This window comes from Camelina sativa, chromosome 11 (genome assembly GCF_000633955.1).
Source record: "Camelina sativa cultivar DH55 chromosome 11, Cs, whole genome shotgun sequence".
Lineage (NCBI taxonomy): Eukaryota > Viridiplantae > Streptophyta > Magnoliopsida > Brassicales > Brassicaceae > Camelina > Camelina sativa.
The window spans coordinates 13,533,968-13,557,715 of record NC_025695.1 but is presented as its reverse complement, the minus strand read 5'-3'; the positions used below and the strand labels follow the sequence as shown (position 1 = coordinate 13,557,715).

At 34.4% G+C, this 23,748-nt stretch overlaps 2 protein-coding genes and 1 pseudogene across 2 annotated transcripts in view; 1 reads left to right on the top strand and 2 right to left on the bottom strand.

The window, feature by feature from the left end:
- On the bottom strand, window positions 2,270-4,056 carry LOC104723208 (annotated as a pseudogene).
- On the bottom strand, window positions 7,245-10,154 carry LOC104723207 (phospholipase A1-IIgamma-like). The gene is made up of 4 exons (XM_010441537.2): window positions 9,664-10,154; window positions 8,855-9,238; window positions 8,534-8,763; window positions 7,245-7,775 (listed from the first exon to the last, which is right to left on the bottom strand). The coding sequence occupies exons 1-4, from the start codon at window positions 9,958-9,960 to the stop codon at window positions 7,379-7,381; spliced, it is 1,308 nt and encodes a 435-aa protein (XP_010439839.1). The 5' UTR covers window positions 9,961-10,154; the 3' UTR covers window positions 7,245-7,378.
- The window catches only part of LOC104723204 (protein CHUP1, chloroplastic-like), an 8,054-nt gene continuing 5,026 nt past the window's right edge, over window positions 20,721-23,748 (top strand). Inside the window, exon 1 of the mRNA XM_010441535.2 lies at window positions 20,721-21,370. Within this exon, the coding sequence (XP_010439837.1) occupies window positions 20,928-21,370 (443 nt within the window). The 5' untranslated portion in view covers window positions 20,721-20,927. The remainder of the gene's footprint in view (window positions 21,371-23,748) is intronic.

The window sequence follows — 23,748 nt, the reverse complement described above, 5'->3', positions numbered from 1 at the left end:
ATTTGAATTTATGTGTCTCATGTGTATAAGTCAATTTGTCTATAATATTTGTAATTTATTGTAAATAGTGCTTTCTAAATATTATAAGTTCAATTCTTAAACCATAAAATTTATAACATCCGAAAGTTTAATCTTATTTTGCTATAGTTGTTCCAATTCATAATTTTTTAAAAAATAAACAATTAAAAATATATCTATAAATTAATAATTATTAATTTACACTATAAAATAATAATTATTAATTTATAAATAAATTAATATCACTATAAATTAATAAAATGTCTTAGTCCCAACATTATTAATTTATAGAGGTTTTACTGTAGATTTCACATTTTGTAGCATTATTTATACAAAAGTGTTTTTGTACTTAGTAAAATATCTCATGATTATATATATTTACGTAAATTTACAAAAATGGGATGTAATTTAGGTGATGTCTAATTTTGGTTATGCGTTTCAATTTTGGTGGGAAGGTGATTTTCTGATAACAAATTCTTTTGTTATCTGGATATCTAATTTATGACGTTTTACAAAATCAATTTTTAATTTGCAATCCTAATAAATCATGTAATAAATTAGACGTTGATTATGGGACACGAACGATATATATACATTCGAACATCTGTTTCCTTATTGATTATGCAATAATTATACATGAGCAAAACACATATTTGGACCCACTTTTTAATGTAAATGACCTAAAAGTAAACAAATCGATTTCCGATAAAGCGTGTCCTAATTAAAATGACAAATCGTATTCACTCTAGAAACCTAGTGAAGAAGCATGATATTAGTATCAATTCTATCCCGTTTGATTATAAGTGTTCACATTTGTTATATATAAAAAAACAATTAATTTTTGTTTCTGTAACATGTTTTTGTTTAATTTAGGCATCTAATTTATTAAATGTATGTATATGTACATGTATTGCGAGAAAACCATGAAGTATAGAGGTCTTAAGGTCTTGCATAGATAAATGATTGAAGGTAATACAATGTCATATAACAAGAACGGTGAAAACCCTAGAGAATATTGATCATGATGCACCATTGCACCTTATAAAAGTCAACTTGTTCATGTGTAATTGTGTACAGTCCTATTTCGTGTTGACCCTAACGTATAATAGCTCAGATCCTTATGGGTTTTGAGTTTGACTTGATCAAATCTTGTAGTCGTATGTATGATGAGAACTGAGAAGTCAAACTGGTTAAGATTTTTGGTATAGGTTGTTGTTACTGTATACATTTTAACAGAATTTAGCGATAAATATTCTAAACAATTAAATTTATTTTTTCGTTTTGAATATGTTATTTAAAATTTATCTTTTATTGTTTTTGAATGATTCTTGATCCACTATCATGTGCTAATTTGTTTTGAATAGAATGTTTCTTTATTGACTTTATTGTTTTACAATAATTTTCACTATTAATATAAAACACAAATATACATTTTTGACCGAATAAAACATAAAAATTATGTTTTTAATGTTTTTATTTTTATTGAATTCTTGCTTCTATTAATAGTAAAATATATAGTTTATATTTTAAAGAATAATTAATTGTGATATAAATATAAGATAAAATAAATCGTTACGGAAATACTCAATTAATTAATTAAAAAAATTGCTCACGTAAAAGACGACAAAAGTCTCATTTTTGGGACTTCAAAAAATTGTGAGGGAAAAAAATGTGTTCTGTTTAGACTGTAAAGAAAAGAAAAAAGTGGCAAGTACTTGATATAATTGACTGTTAACTTTTTTTTTAAAGAAGTAATTAACAGGTTTGAAAGTCCCAACTGAACTAATCATGTCCTAAGCCAAACTGTTTTGTTTAGAAGTAGACTTCATATACTAGTAGTCTAGTATAGTCAAAGTCTCCGTAGTTGGCAAAACGTTATTTAATTTGTATGGAGGTAAGCTAACAAACTCATTGTCACACATGAACATGTCTTATCTTATTAACTCATTACTCTTGATAAGATTTCCTTTATTACGATAATATCACACAAGTTTACATTATTGTTAAATAAACAGACAAAGAAATAAATAACGTAACCAGAGAAGTAACCAAAAAAAAAAAAAGAGTAATCTAATTAAGAATCCCAAATAGGACCAAAAGCAGGAACACTAGAAGCCTTGCAAGCATTAACAACATCACGACTTCCTTCAGGATTGCTTGTAACAATCACAACTTGAGCTCCAAACTTCTTTGAAGCTTCCACGGTCATTTCCGAGACATTAGGCCTTCCTAGAACCGCAGTATCGTGAACTATGATCCTATCTTGATGAGGATAATCTTTAAGCCTATTCACAATCTCCGACCCGAAATTATCATCTAATCCTTTTGCCACCCATATCAAATATACCTCAGCCTTGCTCTGTTGCATAAGAAACGATAAAAATACGCAAATCCCTGATCCTGTGGCCACAAGTAATACCTGTGAAAACAAATAAAAGTATAATTAGTAATGATTTATATTTTCACCAAATAATTTATCAATTGTTATGTCGGTGGACTATATGATTACTAAACCCTAAAGAAGTCAACAAAAAGCTGTTAAAATCTGTTACTCCCAAATGTTTAAGAGAGATTTATTTACCTTGTCATACAAGTTAACGAGGTAAGGTAAGCCGGCGAAGTGAACCGTACGGACCCATAAGTGTGTTGGAGGTTGTGAGACTAGGGACTTTGTGAAGTCGCCGACAGCACCAGCCAACATCATGTGAGATGTCTTCCCATCAGAGATTATCCCAAAAGCGTGCCATTCCGACAACGGCGATGGACTGATCCGACCCAAGATCCCTGATTTCACGCCTCCCCTGAATTTGATCAGGGACGCGTGGCCCGAGAGAGATGATACGTCAACCGGAACACGTCTCACGGTTAACCAAGGGAGCAAAATCGCGATCGTGATCGCTAGCGTAAACCAAAACTCTTGTGTTTTGATCAGCTTCGAGCCGAGATTATCGCTGTAAGATCTTGATATTGGATCGTAGGAAATCGTCAGAATTATAAACACCCAAACAAGACCTAAAGCGGACCAGCCTACGAATCTGTGGATGCGTTCGAAGACGTTGTGGTGTAAATGGCGAACAAGTGGGAACGCGGCAGCACAAGTGAGGAAGAGGAGACAGAGAATCGCGGACGCAACCGCTATGATTGCATTTGAAGTGTTGTCTCTATCTTTAAGAGTGAGAACCAATGCGTAGATGAGCCAAGCTACCGAGGAAACGCCACAACCGCTGTGGATGCCACCTAGACTTTGTAAGAGTGATGTGACCATGATTTTGATGCGGAGAGGGACAAAGGAGCGTCCAAGGAGTTTCACGGTTAAGTAGAAAACGATTCTCAAGAAGGCTTCGCTTCTGCAGAGAGTTAGGGCAAGAATATTGGCGATTGAAAACAGAGCTGCTCTGTTTCTAGCGTAAGCGAAATTTCCCGTGGCCGCGAGAACAAGAGCTAGGACGTTCAGAAAGAACGAAAGGACGAAGAGACGCTTGTAAACAGTGAATAAGCCTTGATCAAGAAGTATAATTGAGAGTCTTGAAGGACGTTTCTTTGGAACCGGTGGTTGCTGAGGTTTCTCGCTGTGTTTGCTTGTGGAATAAGTAAGGATTGGATGTTCGTCAGTCTCACTGTGTTCTTCGTTTCCTTCCTTGATCCCACCTTCTTCTAAGTAGAAAATATCATCTTTATCTTCTTCGTCATCGTCGTTGTCAGACTCCAAATCGCAGAAATGGCTGCTGGGTCGGCTCATGGAGCGTTGAATCGACGAAGGAAAAACTTTTGAGGGGTTTCTCAAGAAATCCCATGGACGTCTAAACCTGCTGAACGTTCCCTCGCGTTCAAGGTTTGCGTTGCGGTTTTGATCAATGGTAACGACAGCAAAAGGGTCTGCATGAGGTTTTATCTCAAACGCTACTCCTCGACAGCTAGAGAATCTCACGGTCGAAGGTTTTTCCATTTTTGCTATCTCTTTTGTTGGCTTAGATTAAGAGGAAACAAGAAGGATGGCTTAAGAAACAAGGCAAGGATGAGTTTTATCGAGCTCTTGTTGTTGGTTTTAGCTTTATGGATTGTTCATGAACTTCATGCCTTTTTATATCGTAATTTGGTATCACCATATTCAAAAATTTCATCATTGACTCGGATAAAAACGTCTTTTTCACGCCATTTTTTTGTTTCGTTTTGTTATTAAGGTAGGACCATAAAGAGTTCTGTTTTGTATGTCTTTCCTTTGACTCTGACTTGGAAGCTCTGAAATTGTCAAATAACACACTGATTGTGATGGAGAAACTCTTACTACATTCACATTGTATATATGATTAATAGAAGTTTGGAGGATTAATTCATTGAAATTTGACCATAATTGACATTTTACTGATTTGTGTTACAGCTGTTCGTGTGTAGTGTCTGTGAGTTACCACTTACCCATTACCATACTGTTTTTTGTTTTTTTCCTTTTCTCGAAATATTGAATCTGAAAATAGCTTTAGTTTCATCCCATAAGGGTTTCATCACTAAGTTACAATTTAGCACCCATATTGTTAATTGCATTATAAATGTTGTTACGAAAAGAGGAACCAATAACTAACTATTTTGTTTTGTACTATATATCTTTCTTCATTTAGNCCAAATCGCAGAAATGGCTGCTGGGTCGGCTCATGGAGCGTTGAATCGACGAAGGAAAAACTTTTGAGGGGTTTCTCAAGAAATCCCATGGACGTCTAAACCTGCTGAACGTTCCCTCGCGTTCAAGGTTTGCGTTGCGGTTTTGATCAATGGTAACGACAGCAAAAGGGTCTGCATGAGGTTTTATCTCAAACGCTACTCCTCGACAGCTAGAGAATCTCACGGTCGAAGGTTTTTCCATTTTTGCTATCTCTTTTGTTGGCTTAGATTAAGAGGAAACAAGAAGGATGGCTTAAGAAACAAGGCAAGGATGAGTTTTATCGAGCTCTTGTTGTTGGTTTTAGCTTTATGGATTGTTCATGAACTTCATGCCTTTTTATATCGTAATTTGGTATCACCATATTCAAAAATTTCATCATTGACTCGGATAAAAACGTCTTTTTCACGCCATTTTTTTGTTTCGTTTTGTTATTAAGGTAGGACCATAAAGAGTTCTGTTTTGTATGTCTTTCCTTTGACTCTGACTTGGAAGCTCTGAAATTGTCAAATAACACACTGATTGTGATGGAGAAACTCTTACTACATTCACATTGTATATATGATTAATAGAAGTTTGGAGGATTAATTCATTGAAATTTGACCATAATTGACATTTTACTGATTTGTGTTACAGCTGTTCGTGTGTAGTGTCTGTGAGTTACCACTTACCCATTACCATACTGTTTTTTGTTTTTTTCCTTTTCTCGAAATATTGAATCTGAAAATAGCTTTAGTTTCATCCCATAAGGGTTTCATCACTAAGTTACAATTTAGCACCCATATTGTTAATTGCATTATAAATGTTGTTACGAAAAGAGGAACCAATAACTAACTATTTTGTTTTGTACTATATATCTTTCTTCATTTAGTTTAATCCATGACGCGTGAAAACGATACTCCACATGATATGAAACTCACATGATGTGTCCAATGGACGAAGAATTTGTCAAACTAGTTCCACTATACAATTAAATACTCAATCAGAAAATGCAAGTGGCATGCATTGAGATTTATTAGCCAAAATATTTGATTATTGCTTTAGACATGGATGGTTTGATTATATGAAACGGTTTGGTCATAGAGATAGAGTGAATACTGAGTCACAACCCGCTAAAAAATATAATCAATCATTTGTTATTTATTTAATCGTAATTGTAATCTAGCTACATTGCAGTAGAAGTAAATCTTGAATTGTTTTTTTTTTATCGGTCTAAGTTTACATATTCCATTATTATTATCTAAAATAAAAACATAATTGTATATATTCGATATCCAAATAAACAAAAAGTAAAAAGATCAATAACAATCAAACCAACTTTCAAGTTTAAAAATCCAAACCAGTACTTACAGTATTCCAAAATAAAATCTACAGTTGGAATTTTTTTTTGTAAGAAAAAGGAAGAAACTATACAGAATTTTCTTGAAATAAGTGGATCGGGTTTTCTAAATTAAAAATATTGAAAAAATGAAATATACAAAACTCTATATATTAAGAAATTACAGTATTTTCTCAAACATCAACAGTTGACCAAAAAAGTAAAAAGAACCAAAAAATCAGAAAATCGAGATCTTCGTTATATATCATCAATCTCATTGTCTATAACTTCCAAGAAACCAAGACCCATATCGTTTTGTTGGACTTTACCTTTGTTTTTTTGAAGAACCCTCCGTTTCCCTGGGACCATGCACTTGTCTTTTAACTCATTACTCATCCACTCATTTATTGAACAATCCGATGTCTCTGTTCCCATCCAGTCTAAATAGTCAGATTTGGTCGTTCCTTAAGCCCTTGCAACGCCGTGAAAGTAAGCCTCTATAGGCAATATATGAAAGGCTGCGAGGTTTCCTAGAGATTTCATATATCGTGACTTTCTTGTATCTATATTGGAAGCTCGTCTCCAACCTCAACGTAAACTATCAATGGGTAATTAATCAGAATCATCCTAGATATTCTTTGTCGGTAACACTCGGAGATGAACCAGTCTGTTTTTTTATTGCATTATAAGACACAATCCATTTGGTTGAACATACCATGTAAGATAATATAGCTCCTTTATAATGCTAATTCAAGGTATTAAGTCTGACCAATTAGGATTTTCTACACAACTAAATTTGGTCGACAACTATCATTAGGGTGTGCATGTGGACGGTCAAGATGTACGGTGAGTAACCCTAAAGAAAAATTAACCTTAAAAACTTATTTCTCTTCGAATTATGTCGACGACGTTCTTGTCTATTCTTTCTTCTTCACTCTTGTCAGTTGATTATTCGCGTGCGTCAGAGTCGGATGTTATTAATACGGGCTATGTAGCTGGGGATCCAAGTTGTATAAAAGAACATAAATGCTTTAAAGCTTAAAAACTTAAAACACAATAAAGACATATATACGAGTACGACACAACACAACTATGGCCAGACATTCATATATATAGTACATGCATTAGGGTAAAATACAACGTTAAATAGAAGCAAAATACATTATATTTTAAGCATCAATAAATTTCCAAAAAAGTAAAAATTATTTTGTACTAAATTGCCAAAAGGTTCTGATTTTTTACATTCAAAATATTAAATTAAAAATAAATTTTTGTTGTTAAATAAGTAAAATTCAAGAATACGATACAAAGAATATATATGAAAAATACAGTCTTTTCAAACATCAACTTGAAAGAAAGAAAGAAAAAAAGTAAAAAAAAAAAAAAAAAAATCACAAATCAAAATCTTCATTATCATCAATCTCATGGTCCAATAAATTCCAAGAGCCATCGTCTTGTTGGACCATACCTTTGTTTTTAAGAACTCTCCATTTTCCTGGGACCATACACTCGTCTTTTAACCCATCCACTGATTTATTGACCAATCCGATATCTCTTTTCACATCGAGTCTGAATTCGTCAGCTTTGGCCGTTCCTTGAGTCCCTGCAACGCCGTGCAAGTAAGCCTCTAGGCAGTGGAAGGTCGCGAGGTTTCCTGGAGATTTCATGTATTGTGACTTTCTTGTGTCTATTGGAAGCTCGTCTCCAACCTCGGAGTAACCTATTGGGGGATATATCGGAATTACGTCCGGTAGATTCCTTGTCCGTAACACTCGGAGATCTTCCAACCTGTTTTTCATTGCATTATAAGTCATGCTTCATTTGTAAGAACGTACCATGTAAAATAATAACAAGGCTATATTATAAATTTATATAGGACCTTCATAATAAGGTTAGTTGATAGTACTATTAATCAAAATACGTGGATGATATTTAATATCATATTTTATCTTAATTATTTCATGACGGTTCTTTCTTTGTTTCAAAAGAAAAAGGGTCTCTTCATGTTTTGTATAAAACTAGACCTCATTTAAGGCATACATCACTGACTTCCACTTGACACCTATCATAATGATAAATTGATATATGTCTTTTATCAATGATTTCTCAAAAATAATTCGGATAGGGTATGGAGGCTTGCACGTACATAAAACTTTTCAACGGAAAATCTTAAAATCCAAAAATTAAATTTGAATACAAATATTAAGATAGAATATCTGCTCGAACATGAACATCCTGACTTTTTTTTCTTCTAGGTATGTATTACACACATGATGCATATAGCATATCTTTACAATAACTTCTGAATCATAGTTTTGTTTTTAAATGGTAACGAAAATTATTTGTTAACTAAGTGATTATATATTTATATCTCTTTTACGTCTTGATCAATTTGTACTAAAGACATTCATTTATCAATGTATCCGCGATCTTTAAGGCTTAACCCAACTTCGGCTCATCAGAAATCATATAAAAGAGTAGTTTTGTTATGAAATGAAAATTTTGTAAATATTGTGAAAAATATATAGTAGATAGGATGGACGTACCCGGAGAAGAGTTTCTTAAAGTCAGAATCCCCAACACGAGGACTAGCAAAGACAAAGGCCGTAACTGGAAAAGACTTATCAGGACGACTCTTTGGTCGGTTATAACCATTAGCCACAATATCCGCAGCATTAAGCGTCGCGAGTGCAGCTCCAAGACTATGACCACAGATAGTTATACTAACTTCTTCGTCCTTATACTTATCCAACAATCTCCCAACCTCTCGTAATACCTATTTTGTTATTCTCTCTCAGATATATACTTTTGCAAACAAAAACCAAAGTGGTAAAAATCGTCATTTCAAAATTAATATATAAACGGACCTGGTCACGAGCATTGGCCTTAGTAAAAGGTGATCGTTCATCTTGAGACATGTATATTAAATACCAACCTTGATGAATTTGAACTTGATCATTTTTCTCACCGAAGATTTTCTTGGCGTTCACTAAACCGAATTCGAAGTCGTTAACCCATTCAAGCGGTTGAACTGAGCCTCTCCAAGCAACCACAATATCTCTCCGGCCAAGAAGCGCCGTGCCTTGGTCGTCTGTTACCGCCACGTAACCCATCCAATTCGACTCCTTTGTCCATCCCTCACGTGAAACCGGGAACAATAGGAATGACTCAGGCACGTGGACCTGTGATGTCGCGTATAGAAACTTGGTTACTTTGTACTTTGTGTACGGATGTGCTTTCTCTAGACCCACCTGCGTTTTAAGAAAACAAAAACGGTTTGCATCATTGTTTCTTGCATAAGAAGAAAGTACCTTTTCCCTTATTAAATAAATATATTTCTTGCTTCGATTGGTGACATTATAAAATAGTATAAAAAATGAAAAACAACATATGTGGAGTAAGTTGTAATATATCATATTGTATGTACACTCTAACAAATAAAGCATATTCCATCATTTGGGTAATTTACACCGTTTTTGATTGACGTAAGATGAAATAAGGCATATTGCATCATTTGGTTTATTCCGCAAAAGTATATGATGGGTATAACAAAGTAACCTTGGCAAATAATCATGGAAGGAATTTCAACTTTTCACGTTTCACAATTCTAAAACCTGTACCGATCGATCAAAACGTTAGATACGTAAACTTTTCTTTTCATTTATTCCGATGTTACCTTGGCGAAGAAGTCTTTTCTAGAGTAGATGCTAGCGCCAGCGAACTTAGACTCGGTGTTGATGTTGAAAGTATCATAACCAGCCTGAGCCATCTCGCCGTAATGTATGATATACTCCCGGAGATCTTGATCCAACGGCTGTAACATCCCTTTCCAGTGGTTTAGACCGCTCAGATCTCTCCATCTCTTTGCGAATTCTTTAGCCACTATCAACTTCTCCTCCTCCTCTTTCTTCTTCCTCTTCATGATTCTCTTGAAGCTAAAACACCTCATCGCTTTCTTGTCTTCTTCCTCCATAATTAATCGTTCAGATATATCTCTGAAGTTTATTTGATCAGAGAAGAAACTCTTTGAGTCAAAGAAGATGAATTATGTTGAAAACTTTAAGAGATGATATTTGGTTTGAAGATATAAATATTTAATCGCGTATCTTAGGCGTGCTGTAGAGGAAGCATCGTTCTCGATATATTTGGTATTAAATATCAAATTTGTTTGATAGACAAAAAGTTTAAGTTTCTTAATATGTCCGGAAACAAGTTCTTTTTAACGTTTAAGGAAAGCAATAGCTCATCAAACAAACGATTCCTTTCTTTTCTTATAATCTTCTTTCACTTTTCTGTCATGATCTATGCTATGACTATGACTATTCGAGTTGGATTTGACCAAACCAACCAAAAAATATATAAAAGGGTTCGATGTAAAATTGGTTCAAAATTCAATTGAAACTAAAACTGTACCGAACCTTACCAAACTTGGATCAAGCTACTCTATATTTAAACCGTAAAGTCAAAATTCGAAGAAAAAACGAATCGAGCATATCTACTATCATATTACGTGAAAGCATGAGTGTGGATGTCACTAATTGAGTAAATTGTCAATTGCTTGTAAACGTGGAGCAAGCTATCTAACATAATACTAATATATGCTTTAAATAGGGTCGACACAAACTTCTTTGGAATAAGATCATATATATATGCGATCATTTAACTATAGAAAAATATTTTAAAATGATTTGCAACTAATTTCATACAAATAATTTGATCTTATCTCACATTATAATATAGTCGATAGTCACGTATAGCTCCGAAATTGACGGTCATATCATATGTGTGTTACCAACTAAAAAGTCCACACGTTGATACATTACATGATTTCAGATCACAATTATATAGATTGATTTGTCCCTTGTTTTTTAAAAAAATATTTTCTTATCCGTGGAAGCTTCGTAACATGGAGGCTTAGCTAAAACCGTGCACACGTTATGCAAACAAGTTGTTAAATAAATCTAAAATCCATAGCGGGTCAGTGCATATTAATAATAAATTTGTTTCGCATAATAAATATTTTAGTACTCAAAATATATATGTGTTGTAACTAAACATTAAGACAGGCCTTTTACAAAATGGGCTTGAAGCTTTCAGTTTTCGTCCATAATGTATAGGGCCTAATTTCTTCTCTTCTACTTGTTTTTAGTCTCTCACACCAAGTTTAAAATATTTTTTACATGTGAAACTTGACCGTCACAATATATCCGGTGAAAAATTGATAATTTATTTGACATGGTACATCATAATACTATATGGAAAAAGCCATCATACTATAAGATAAATATATGATTGTACAGCTGCAGAAAATCCAAATGTACAGTACGTAATAATTGGTGTACAATGTTAGTATGACCATTTTGGTGAAAAACTGAAAATGGTCCTGAGTCCAATGCATGGCTTCACAAGGATCATTGCATTACTGTCTCCACAAAATTAGTCACATACACACGTGTAATTATAGATGAACACAGAGGTTGTGTGTTACCCTCACCCTTAGGCCTCAGCGATAGACGATAGGGTTTGTCAAAATTGGTGATATATATATCCTGTGAGATCCTTTGAAATGAATGAGTTTTTTGGATTAGGTTTAGTAGTCTCATGGGTTTAACAGGGCTAATTAACCTGTTAGAGTTTCGAATAATCCTTTCTTTTTTTACCAACCAAATAAATTAAATTTAAAATTTTTTAAATAGATTAATTAGTAAATAACAAATATGTAAATTATTTGAAAAACTAAATATATGATAGATTTTAATTAGGTGCAATATCATTTTTTAATATTTGTTGCTCAATTTTTTGTTTTTTTTTCAAAGAAAAGACTAGTCATTTGCAATGTGGGAAATGAATTAAAAACCTGAAGTTGGTGAAGCTAAGAGAAAAAAAGCTTTGGAACCAGAGCAATTTCAAGGTGGAGAAACCTAGAGGGTCGAGAAAATAATTTGCCTAGGGTGATGACTAATGTTTATGATAGACGATCTTCAAACCATATGTGCAATAGTCCGTTAAACATACGAGTTTTTTTCGTAACGAAGACATATAAATTTATTCGTAATCGTCTTGTCAATGATACGTGAGATGTCGACTGTCGAGAGCCAACTTTGTTGACGTCGTTTTTTTATTTCTTCTTTCCACATATGATGGATCGTGGTTTGGAAGATCATCCTAATCAAGTTGTGGTCCAATTTTGTAAATGTTGTGTGTTGTGAAGTAGATAAGGGTGTCGAATTTGCCGGGAGTAAGATTTTGGTCTAACATTGTTTTACTAATACCAAATTGTGAATGTGGAAAGATGCCCGTAAAAGTGTATTATCATGGATGACATATGATTTGATTTGCTTAAAAAATCTAATCACATTTGATTTCAAATAATTTTAAGTATTGGGTTTTGTATCTTAAACAAATATTGAAGTCGACCAAAAAGAAATACATTATTGAAGTAAATTAAAGTCTTCCTGCTCAGAGTTGTAACAAGGAACAAAAATGCTACCTATAATTGGACATTTTTTTCTGTGTGACGGCACCTGTATTTGGAAACATATACTAATCTACGTAAACTACTCTTACATCATAGCATAATATTCGGTTTGAACTTAGTAAGTATCTATTATCTGGTAATATATAAACTTTTCTTGTTTAAGAATACCACTTAGAACGAATACAGTTGTCAAGGATCTATGTAATGGTGATCCGTAGATGGTGGGGTGCATATACTAGACCCACAAAAGAACCTACTAGAGAATCTTTTCACCATTCTAATGTCGTGTTACTGAATACCACTCTTTTGTTCATGTTAAAGAACATTAAAATTCNTATATATATATATATATATATATATATATATATATATATATATACAGTTATACACCCTAACGCATGATTTGGAAATATATATGTATACAAGACTGGCTATTAGATTAATAGGGTTGGTACATTGATGACTGATGGAGTAGAGATAGATATGGATACCATTTTATTTTCTTGCTTAAAAGAATAAACAAAAGCATGTGGGAAGAGAAAGCTCCCTTTAACACCTCTAATATGGCTAAGAGTCCCCAACACAAATCCTTTTCATAAATTCACACATATAACAAATTTCCATGACATAACCAGCAATTCAATAGAGCCCACTTTTCAGAAACAAAGATGCAATACTCGAAATAGGAACAATTCATTTAATATGTCTAATTACAATTTTATTAGTACACAAGTCAGCATCACCAACTTCAAAACTAATGAATCTTATTTAATGTGAGGAGACGACCAAAAAATTTTAAATGTATATATTGTTAAAGATTTTCATCTTCTCATCCAATATAAAACCCTCACTACAAGAAAATACGCTCTTTGCGACGGAAATCTCCAACGGATAAATTCTCTCGTAAATTTGCGATGAATTTACGGGTCATTTACTACGAAGAAGAGGACCCTCACAATTTGCGAGAGAAAAGTTCCTCGACAATCCCTCGCAAATTTGTGAGCGATGTGCGGTTAATTTGTGAGAAAAAGCTGTCCCTCGCAAATCTATCGCAGTCTTGCGACAAATTAGCGAGTAATATAATCCATAGCAAATTTGCAAGGAAGAAACGAGGGATTTGTGAGGTCATTATGGTTTAGGGTTTAGGGTTTAGGGTTTGAGCTTAGGGTTTGAGATTAAGGTTTGAGCTTAGGTTGAATTCTGAAATAAAGTTCCCAGTAAACATCAAGAGACAAATTTTTTTTGAGATGAATCAACATGTGTAAAGAAAACACATAAGATATATATATATATATGTAAATCAAGATGTGATTTACTTTCATTATGAACATATAAGACCAAGTGTTAAAGTGTTTTGATCAACAATTGCAATATAGAGTCCATAGTCCAGTAATCACCAACTATATGAACAATGAACTTTCCAAAACATAGGAAAAACATGAAATTAATAGAGATTGTATCATTAAGAAAATAAAGTTGATACAAAAGAATATATACACTTGCGAGGGATGTGCGGTGGATAAGCGAAAATTCCCCACAAGAGTCTCGCAGATCACTCACAATTTGCAAGGGATGTGCGATTCACCCTAGCTAATCCCTCGCTAAGTCCTCACGGTTCCCTCACAATTTGATATTTTACATGCAAATTAAAGAAGATCATTACTAACCAATATTGCATCAAGAGACAAGAAACTTTGGAGGTTAATTTCCAAAGCATAGGAAAAGCTAGCCCTGAGATTTTAAACCAAACCGAAATAACCGAACCGATATTTTTGGTGTTCGGTTCGGTTTCGGTTATGGCGGCTGAACCGATCGGTACAATTTTTTTTTCAAAAAAACCGAAATATTTCGGTTATTTCGGTTTGGTTTTCGGTTAACCGATTTTTTTTTTTAACTTTTTTTTTAATTTTTTTTAGGAAAAAAACTAATAAAACCGAAATTTACCCTAAATAACCGAAAAATCCGATTTTTCATGTTTTTAATCAAATTTCGGTTAATTTCGGTTTTGAAATTTGAAAACCGAATTAACCGAGAAACCGAAATAACCGAACCGAAATATATTTCGGTTCAATTCGGTAAGATTTTCAAAACTCAAAAAAACCGAATAACCGAAATAACCGAACCGAATTCACCGAAATAACCGAAGTCCCAGGCCTAGGAAAAGCTGAACTTAGCAAACTAATAACATGAACATAGCAAACTAATAGTATGAACCTACTTTAATTTTATCTACACATAGCAAACTATTTGTGTATACACCTAGTAGTTTCCATTAATTGTCTACTCATAGCAAACTATTTTCATATTTTGTAGGAAAATATGAACTTAGCAAACTAATAATATTGGATCAATAATTGCCAAAGCATAGGAAAACTTTCTTTAGCTTTTGACTGAGTACATTTTAATGAGGATGATCTTGGTATATAAAATGAATTTGATTATAAAAGTGCGAGGGAGTTGCGACGGATTTCTTACTTGGCCTTGCAGATCCCTCGCAAAGTTGGTGTATTTTAATTGGTCAGTTTGTCGGTTGTTGCGACTTGGTTGCGAGGGATGTGCGAGGTTCCCACGCTAATCCCTCGCAAAGTTGGTGTATTTTTATTCTTCAGTTTGTCGGTTGTTGCGACTTTTTTGCGAGGGATGTGCGAGGTTTCCACGATAATCCCTCGCAAATTTGGTGAATTTTAATTGGTCAGTTTGTCGGTTCCTAGTTATTCCGTCGCAATATTTGCGAAGGATTTACGAGGGCACAAAATATTTATATATACCAGCGAGCTCTAGTTTGAGCGAAGCTCAAACCCATTCACCTAAACCCTAATCTCCCTTCTTCATCCTCTCAAACCCTAATCTCTCTTCTTCTTCGTCTTCTCCGGCAAACCGTAGCCACTCTTCTCCGTCGAACCTTCATCTTCTCCATCGAACCTTGGTCTTCTCCGTCAAACCTACGTCTTCTCCGACAAACCCTTCGTCTTCTTCGTCGAACCTTCGTCTTCTCCATCAAGGTATTAACCCTAATATCTCTTCATCTTTGTTTCTATCCTCCTCGTCAAACCCTAATCTCTTCAATTAACCCTAATTTCTTCAATTAACCATAATCTCTTCAATTAATCCTAATTTCTTCAATTAACCATAATCTCTTCAATTAATCCTAATTTTTCAATTAACCCTAATTTCATCTATTAACCCTAATTTCATCTAATTTCTCTTAGATATGATTAAATTGATTTTGATTTTCTTATAGATGTTTAATGGAAACGATTACACAAGGTTCCTGTCTGATCAAGGTGTACTTGCTCCCACTGGTTCTAACCGTATACGGACTCTCACTGGTTCTAATTCTCGTCATTCAACCTCGCAACCACTACCTCAGACACCGTCTTATCATACTCCTTCTCCTTCATCCTCTAATGTGAATCTTGGCTTTGGGGATCATCAGGAGGTGACTCCACCTGCTCGTTCGTCGTCTACAGGAGCTTCTACACGTCTCAACAATCTTACACTGGAAGAGTTGCTCGATAGTCCTGGGCGTGGAGGTTTAACGAAGCTTGACCCACTTCAACCTCCAGGAACTGTCTGGTAAGCAATGCTTTAAAGTTTTTAATTTCATGTTGAAATCTGATATTTGCATGTTGAATGATAGTTGCATGTTGAATCTGAATCAGTCTTCATGTTGAATCCGAATCATTCACTCCTTTCATTTTGTATTTTGTTTGGAGGTTTGACAAAGATTTCTATGTTTCCGCTATTGTACGAAGCATCTTTGAAAGAGATTTCAAAGAGCCTCATGCCAATTGGATACAGACGCCGACTAAAGTGGTAGACCGTTGGTATGAATCTTTTGCGGTAAGTCAAATCTATTTTGCTACTTTACAATATGTTTTGTATGTCAAGTTTAAACATATACTAATTTACTTTTTTTGTTTTTTGGAAGCAAATATATAATTGGGACCGTTCCATAAACGATAGAGTTAGGAACGAGTTTGAAGACAAGCTTAAGGACAGGATGTGTGATCAAGTCTCGAGGTGGAAGTTAAAGTGGAAACTGAAAGGTGATGAGGCAAAGCCACGGTGGATTGATCCTCAAGTATGGAGTGGTCTTGTTAAATATTGGCTTGATCCCAAATCAGAAGTCAAGAGTACCAACAGCCAGAATGCTCGATATTATGATCCTGATGGCACCAGCATATATAAGCATCCCTCAGGTCAAACCTCTTTTAAAGCTCGAGCTCGAAAACATGTAAGTGTTTAGGCCTTCTTTTTTTTGAACTAGCATTGACCTTATGGACAATCAATACACTAATCATTTGTCTGTCTTTCTGTTTCAGTGTGAGCTAACTGGTGAGTTAACTCCTGATTTTGTACGCATCCTAGAAGAGACTCATCGAAAGCCTGATGGGTCTTTTACGGATGGAAAGTCTGAGTTTCTGTTCAACGAGGTATTGTCCAAGATTCAAGAGTTAGAATCTGAGCTTTACACAGGGGATAATGGAGAGAGCACTGCTTCTGGTGGGGTGTCCATTCATGTCAAAAACAAAATTTACACATCAGTAAGTTGTCTATTTTATATACTTTGAATGTCTTTGTTTTTGTTTGAGTGTTGTCTTCGTCTTTCTTTGAAGTTTCATTGTTGTGTTGTTGTTTTGTTGGTAGGTTGCTCCAAAGAAGAAAAACATGATTTATGGCGTTGGTTCTTTGCAGTTTGAAGCATCCTCTACCAGTAGCGGTCCACTGCCTATGTCTCCGGCTAATGATCCGGTAATATTGGCTCAGAAGCTAGCTGCCGCTGAGGACTGTATTCAAACTCAGGCGACTCAAATTCAAACTCAGGCGACTCAAATCCAACAAAGTTCAGAGAGGATCCATAGCTATGATGCATACTTCGAGTATCTCACTGAAAAGGATCCGGAATTTGCTTCTAATTTTGGAAACACGACAAGGACCAACCCAGAAGTCGGAGGAGAGGGCAACACTACCAACATCGATGAAACAGGAAACCCCGGTGCAGAGGGCAACACTACCAACACTACCAACTCTCTCTCTCAAACTTTTTAAAACCTTGTGTTTTGTAATGTAAATATTTTTTTAAAACAATTTAAATTTCATTTTAGTTTGAATTTTTTGTTAAGACAATTTAAATTCCATTTCAGTTTGGATTTTATAGAAATTTTAATTATATTCCCAATTGCCAATTCAAATTAAAACTTCAATTCAGTTTCAATTCAGTTTCAATTCAGTTTCAATTCAATTTCAATTCTAATTCAAATTCAAATTTAATTTTAATCCAGCTTGCAACGTATTTGCGATGGATTCAGTTTCTCGCAAATTGCTTCAGATTTGCGAGTCAAGAGGTTTCTCGCAAACTGCTAATGATGTGCGAGGAATGTGATCCTCGCAAATTGCGAGGCGTTTGCGAGGAAAAAATTTCCTCACAAAATTTGCGAGGAAAAAATTTCCTCACAAAATTTGCGAGGCATTTACGAGACGCGATTTGCAAATTGTAGTGCCTGTAACAACAATGAAATCAAGTATAAAACAAAATCATGGCACCATAATCAGAAATTTAAAAATGTGTGTACAAGATATAGTTAGGTATGTGTGCACATGCGTTAATATGTATAAATTTGTGTATATTTTTTAAGTTAAAGCAAAGTATAGAAGAGACAAGATGTTGATTTTTTGTAAAAGGACCACCTTCGAATATTGTTATTATTAGGGTTTTATTAATTATTGAAAAAACATATAGAAAATATACACACATGGATACATGTATGCCACCCCCACTAGGTTATGTGACATTCTTTTCAATTCTCTGTTCTTTCCCCTTCTTCGACGCTGCTCACATTAATTTCCCCTTTCCCTTTCGTAGTTAGCTAAGCTTTTTCTCAATAAATCAATCTAATCATTCTCAAAAAGACCAACCAGTAAACACGTATACCTTCTTCTTTTTGTTTTTTTGTCTATCTACATTTGAACATCAAGTTACTTAACTGTTCGGCGATTAACTTTTTGTCTGTGTGAGAAAATTTGGAACTATGTCGAAATTGGGTAAAAAGATTTGGAAACGACACGGTTTGTCAATTCGAAAAGTTATTAAGTTAAACAAAACTATAAACTTTCAACCCTCTAAGGCTCTAACGATGAAACATATAAAGTATACAGTATTGGTAAAAATAATAATCAAATATTTTATAAATTTACTAAAATTCAAATTTAATTTCGTGATTACTACAATCAATATGTTGCAATGAAAGGTCCAATAGTATCAGAATATCGTCATTTTATTCTATCCATTTACATTACTAATAAAGTAATAAGTAATATAAGAGTTATATAGTGTCAAGCTATTTTTATAACATTAAAACTTAAAATAAATAAATGTCTGAATATGTGTTTGATCAATTTACAAAAAGAAGTGTTTGATCAATTTACAAAAAGAAGGGCAAAATCAATATGATCTGTGCTGAGAAAGTAATGCGGGAAAAAGTCAGCATCAAAACAGCTCTTCTTCTCCCAAAGTGATCTACGTTGGAACAATAATACCGGGTTTAAGTTATGATGGTGTAATACTAACAACGAATCAGCTAAACTAGGACGCTATGTGCCGGTTTAGATTATTGGGTTAAGTCTTATTTAAACTTTGAATTATAAGCAAACACTTACTTAAACAACGAGTCTATAGATGATAATGATTTAAAAATTTAAAGTTTATTAACTTTGAGTAAGGGATAAATTATGATTTTAGTTTGAAAATCACCATCAGAAAATATTAAAACGTTATGCATTTCGTACAGAAAACAACTCTAAAACAACGATGTTTGTGGAAACCGAAACAATGGTACTTTTACCGTGTAAAATTTAATGTGGGGGTTTAAATCAGACCTTAAGTAGCATTAAAATTAATGCACACTAATGTAGTTATTTTACCATTATTAAATCTAATCGTCAATAACTCTATTACGTTTATTGTGTCTGTTTGTTACCAAAAATCTAATCGTCAATAAGTCTATTATCATAACAGTTATTTACCATAACTTCTTTAGAAACGAGTTTAGTTACTAATTTTTTAGAAATAAGTTATCCCCTATATAATAAAACGAAAATACACAACATTGTTTTGTAGACTATCTAACTTTAATAAGTTGGTTACAAATAGGTTATATATTAATAATATATTATTGGTTACAAATAGGTCATACCAAAAATCTTAAAAAGAATATTCTGAAAAATCATATCATCTAACTTACCATATTAATTTTCTTTATTAAATTATTCATCAAATAATATATTTTAAATCTAACTTAACATATTAATTTGTTAACTATCATTATACTTCACCTTTCATTTTTATATATGAGTCTATTCTGTGAAACAAATAAATTATCATATTATTTATTATAATTAAAAAATAGTTTTATTTCCGGATAAACCATAAGTTGAATTTTTAAAAATAAATATAAATTGTTCAATCTATATTCAAGCTTTAGTAATATTATTCTTTTAATATAATATCTATTGAATCAAAAAATTCAGTGAGTAACATGTCAAAATTTGAATATCTAAATTCAAATTTACAAAATTATGTCTTATAATGACATTCAAGTCATGATGTAGAATATACATTGTTGAAATAATTTCATATATAAAATTTTATTAAAATATTAAATATACAAAATTTGGTATAAAATAAAATTTAACTATTGTTATAGCACGAGTAATTATCTAGAATCATTAATAATATAAAACTTACAAAATAAATGTCTTTTTCATGCCATCATATTTAACATATGATTTTATTGCATAATGATCTATCTAAACAAACTTTTAAAAATAATTACATAAATTATATTTTATATAAAAATTATAATATAAATAAAATGAATTTCAACCCGTGCTATCTAGTTAATACCATATTACGTAACAAAAAAAAAAATGTAAGTAATCCCATCATTCCTATTAAACTGATCATTCTCAGTATTGCCGAACACAAACTGAAATTGTCAAAGACAAAGGTAAAAAAGAACCGAGAGAGGGACCAAAGACTTAAAGTGTTGTTTACTTTGGTTTTAAAATTTGAAAATCTAAGATGAACAGAAGAACGTTCCTCGTCATCTGTGCACTCTCTACTTCAAAAAATAAAGCATAGTTTCAATTTCATTCAGATTATTATTCTTCCAACGGTCGAAAAAGGTAAAAAACCAATTTATTATAAAAATACATTATACAAAATCTTTATTTTTTTTATTTTTATTATCAATCCTTCCAAACAAGTCTCTCATCCTTCTTCTTAATCCCAAAGGCCCAAACTTTGAATCATCACTATCACTCTCTCTCACTCAAGAAACTGCACGGACAACGACATGCTTTTAATTTCCATGCAAATCACTCCTTTCTTCTCAAGAAACCATTTTTGAAAAATTGAAACATTTTTCCTCTCTTATCAGTTATCATCAAGACATCAATCAATGGTGGCCGGTGGTAAGGTTCGTGTAACAATGGGTTTTCATAAATCACCTTCCACTAAAAAAACCAAAGACATGACTTCTCCTCTTCCTTTACCTCTCCCTCTTCCACCTCCTCCTCCGTCTCTTAAACCGCCTTCTTCCGGTTCTACTACTAAACCGTCTACTAATCATCCTGGTAAACCGGGTTTCACTCGCTCTTTCGGCGTTTATTTCCCACGCGCTTCCGCTCAAGTCCACGCTGCTGCTGCTGCTGCTTCACAAAACGGCGTCGTCTCTGAGCTTCGTCGTCAGGTCGAGGAGCTTCGTGAGAGAGAAGCTCTGTTGAAAACAGAGGTCCTCGAGCTTAAGCTTCTCAGAGAGTCCGTTTCAGTCATCCCGTTGCTCGAGTCGCAGATCGCCGAGAAAAGCGGCGAAGTCGAGAGTTTGAGGAAAGAGACGGCGAGGTTAGCGGATGAGAACGAGACATTACGGCGAGAGTTTGACAGGAGCGAGGAGATGCGGAGAGAGAGCGAGAGGAGAGAGAAGGAAACAGAGGCGGAGATAGTTGAGCTTCGGAAACTTGTTGTTTCGTCGGAGAGTGACGACCACGCGCTCTCGAATTCGCAGAGGTTTCAGGGTTTAATGGATGTGTCGGCGAAGTCGAATCTCATCAGAAGTTTAAAACGGCTCGGGTCGTTGAGGAACATACCCGACCCGATTCAGAACCAAGAGAACAGCAAAAGCGTTTCTTCATCCGGCGACGCCGACGGCGACATTTATCGGAAAGACGAGATCGAGAATTATCCTCGGAGCTGTAACTCGGACGAGTTCACCGAGTCGTCGTCACTCTCAACAGTCAGATCTAGGGTTCCGAGAGTCCCTAAACCACCGCCGAAACGGTCATTTTCTTCATTAGGTGATTCGACGGAGAACAGAGCAGATCCTCCACCGCCGCCGCAGAAATCTATTCCGCCTCCTCCTCCTCCGCCTCCACCGCCGCTTCTTCAACAACCACCACCACCTCCGTCTGTTTCCAAAGGTCCTCCTCCGCCTCCTCCACCGCCGCCGCCGAAGAGTTTAGGCATTGCGTCGGCGAAAGTGAGAAGAGTACCAGAAGTCGTGGAGTTTTACCACTCGCTGATGAGAAGAGACTCAACAAACTCGAGAAGAGATTCCACCGGTGGTGGCACCGCCGCAGAGGCGATACTCGCTAACTCCAATGCTAGAGACATGATCGGAGAAATAGAAAACCGATCGGTTTATCTTCTCGCGGTAATTATCAAATCTAGCTCTTTAACCGGTTCAGTACATTTCGGTTTAGTTTCTTCAATCTCTGACTTTGAGTGCGTCAGTGAGAATTGACTGGGTCGTTCGTTCCACTTTTTCCTCGTCCTTTTTCGAGTAACTACTTTTAAAATTTTAAAAAATTATAAACCGGTTTTGGTTTAACCTTAACCGAAAATTGCAGATAAAAACCGACGTGGAAACGCAAGGAGATTTCATAAGGTTCTTGATCAAAGAAGTAGAAAACGCTGCGTTTTCAGATATCGAAGACGTTGTTCCTTTCGTCAAATGGCTCGACGACGAACTCTCTTACTTGGTATGATATGAAGAAAGCTTTCTTGGTTTGCTTCTTTGATTAAATAGAGATTTGACGTATTGAATTCTTTTTTGATGTCTCTTTCAAAAGGTTGATGAGAGAGCAGTGTTGAAACACTTCGAATGGCCGGAGCAAAAAGCCGATGCTTTACGAGAAGCAGCGTTTTGTTATTTCGATCTTAAGAAACTCATATCAGAAGCTTCTCGTTTTCGGGAAGACCCTCGTCAATCTTCAGGCTCTGCTCTTAAAAAAATGCAAGCTTTGTTTGAAAAGTAAAAATTTTAAAATCCAAAACTTACAGAACTCTTTTGATTGTGAGATGACTAATCAAGGTTTTTTTTTTTTTTGGTTGGTTTTTAAAGGTTAGAGCATGGTGTTTATAGTCTGTCGAGGATGAAAGAGTCGGCTGCGACTAAATTCAAGAGTTTCCAGATTCCGGTTGATTGGATGCTCGAAACCGGCATTACTAGCCAGGTCAGCAACATAGCTAATCTCGAGATTTACATTACTGATGCTTTGGTGTTACTTGCTACTAGATTACAATATTGGTTCTTTAAATGGTCATGACTCATGATCAATACTTCCCAATTCTGTGTGCAATTATTGCATTTTGATTGGATGATAAAATTCATTTTGGAATATAGAAAACATATAGGGTTAGATCACAAGAACAACAATTCTTATGGTCCCCAATTTCTGATAAAAGTCAATTGTTGAGGGCAGGGCAATTGTGAAAAATTGTTTATTTGGACACTGTCTTCTTCACTCTATTATTAGTTTTTTTTGCTTGTTGACATGGTGAATGAATGTACTAGATGACAAATTCAGATAGATACAAATTATTTCAGCAAAAGTAAACTTGTTGGATACAGTGTTTTACTTTAATTTTTTTGGTGGGGTTTTTCCTATGTGCACGCCTGTGATATTTTTCGAGATTTTCTCCTATTGTATCTTCCTGTCTGTTTCCTTTGTTTTCTTGCTTCGGGATTCATCAGTTTTTTTTTTAATACATACGCACACACCACAAGTAACAAATAGACAAATCAACAGAGAGATTGGAATCAGATTCTCTAATGACTTTGGATACCTTCTTTCTCACTCATATTTGTTTAGTAATAACTTAGAATAAGGGTAAAGATAGAAGTTTCGTATTAAGTGTCTTGTTTTGTTACGAATGGGATTTCAGATTAAACTAGCATCCGTGAAACTAGCGATGAAGTATATGAAGAGAGTATCAGCCAA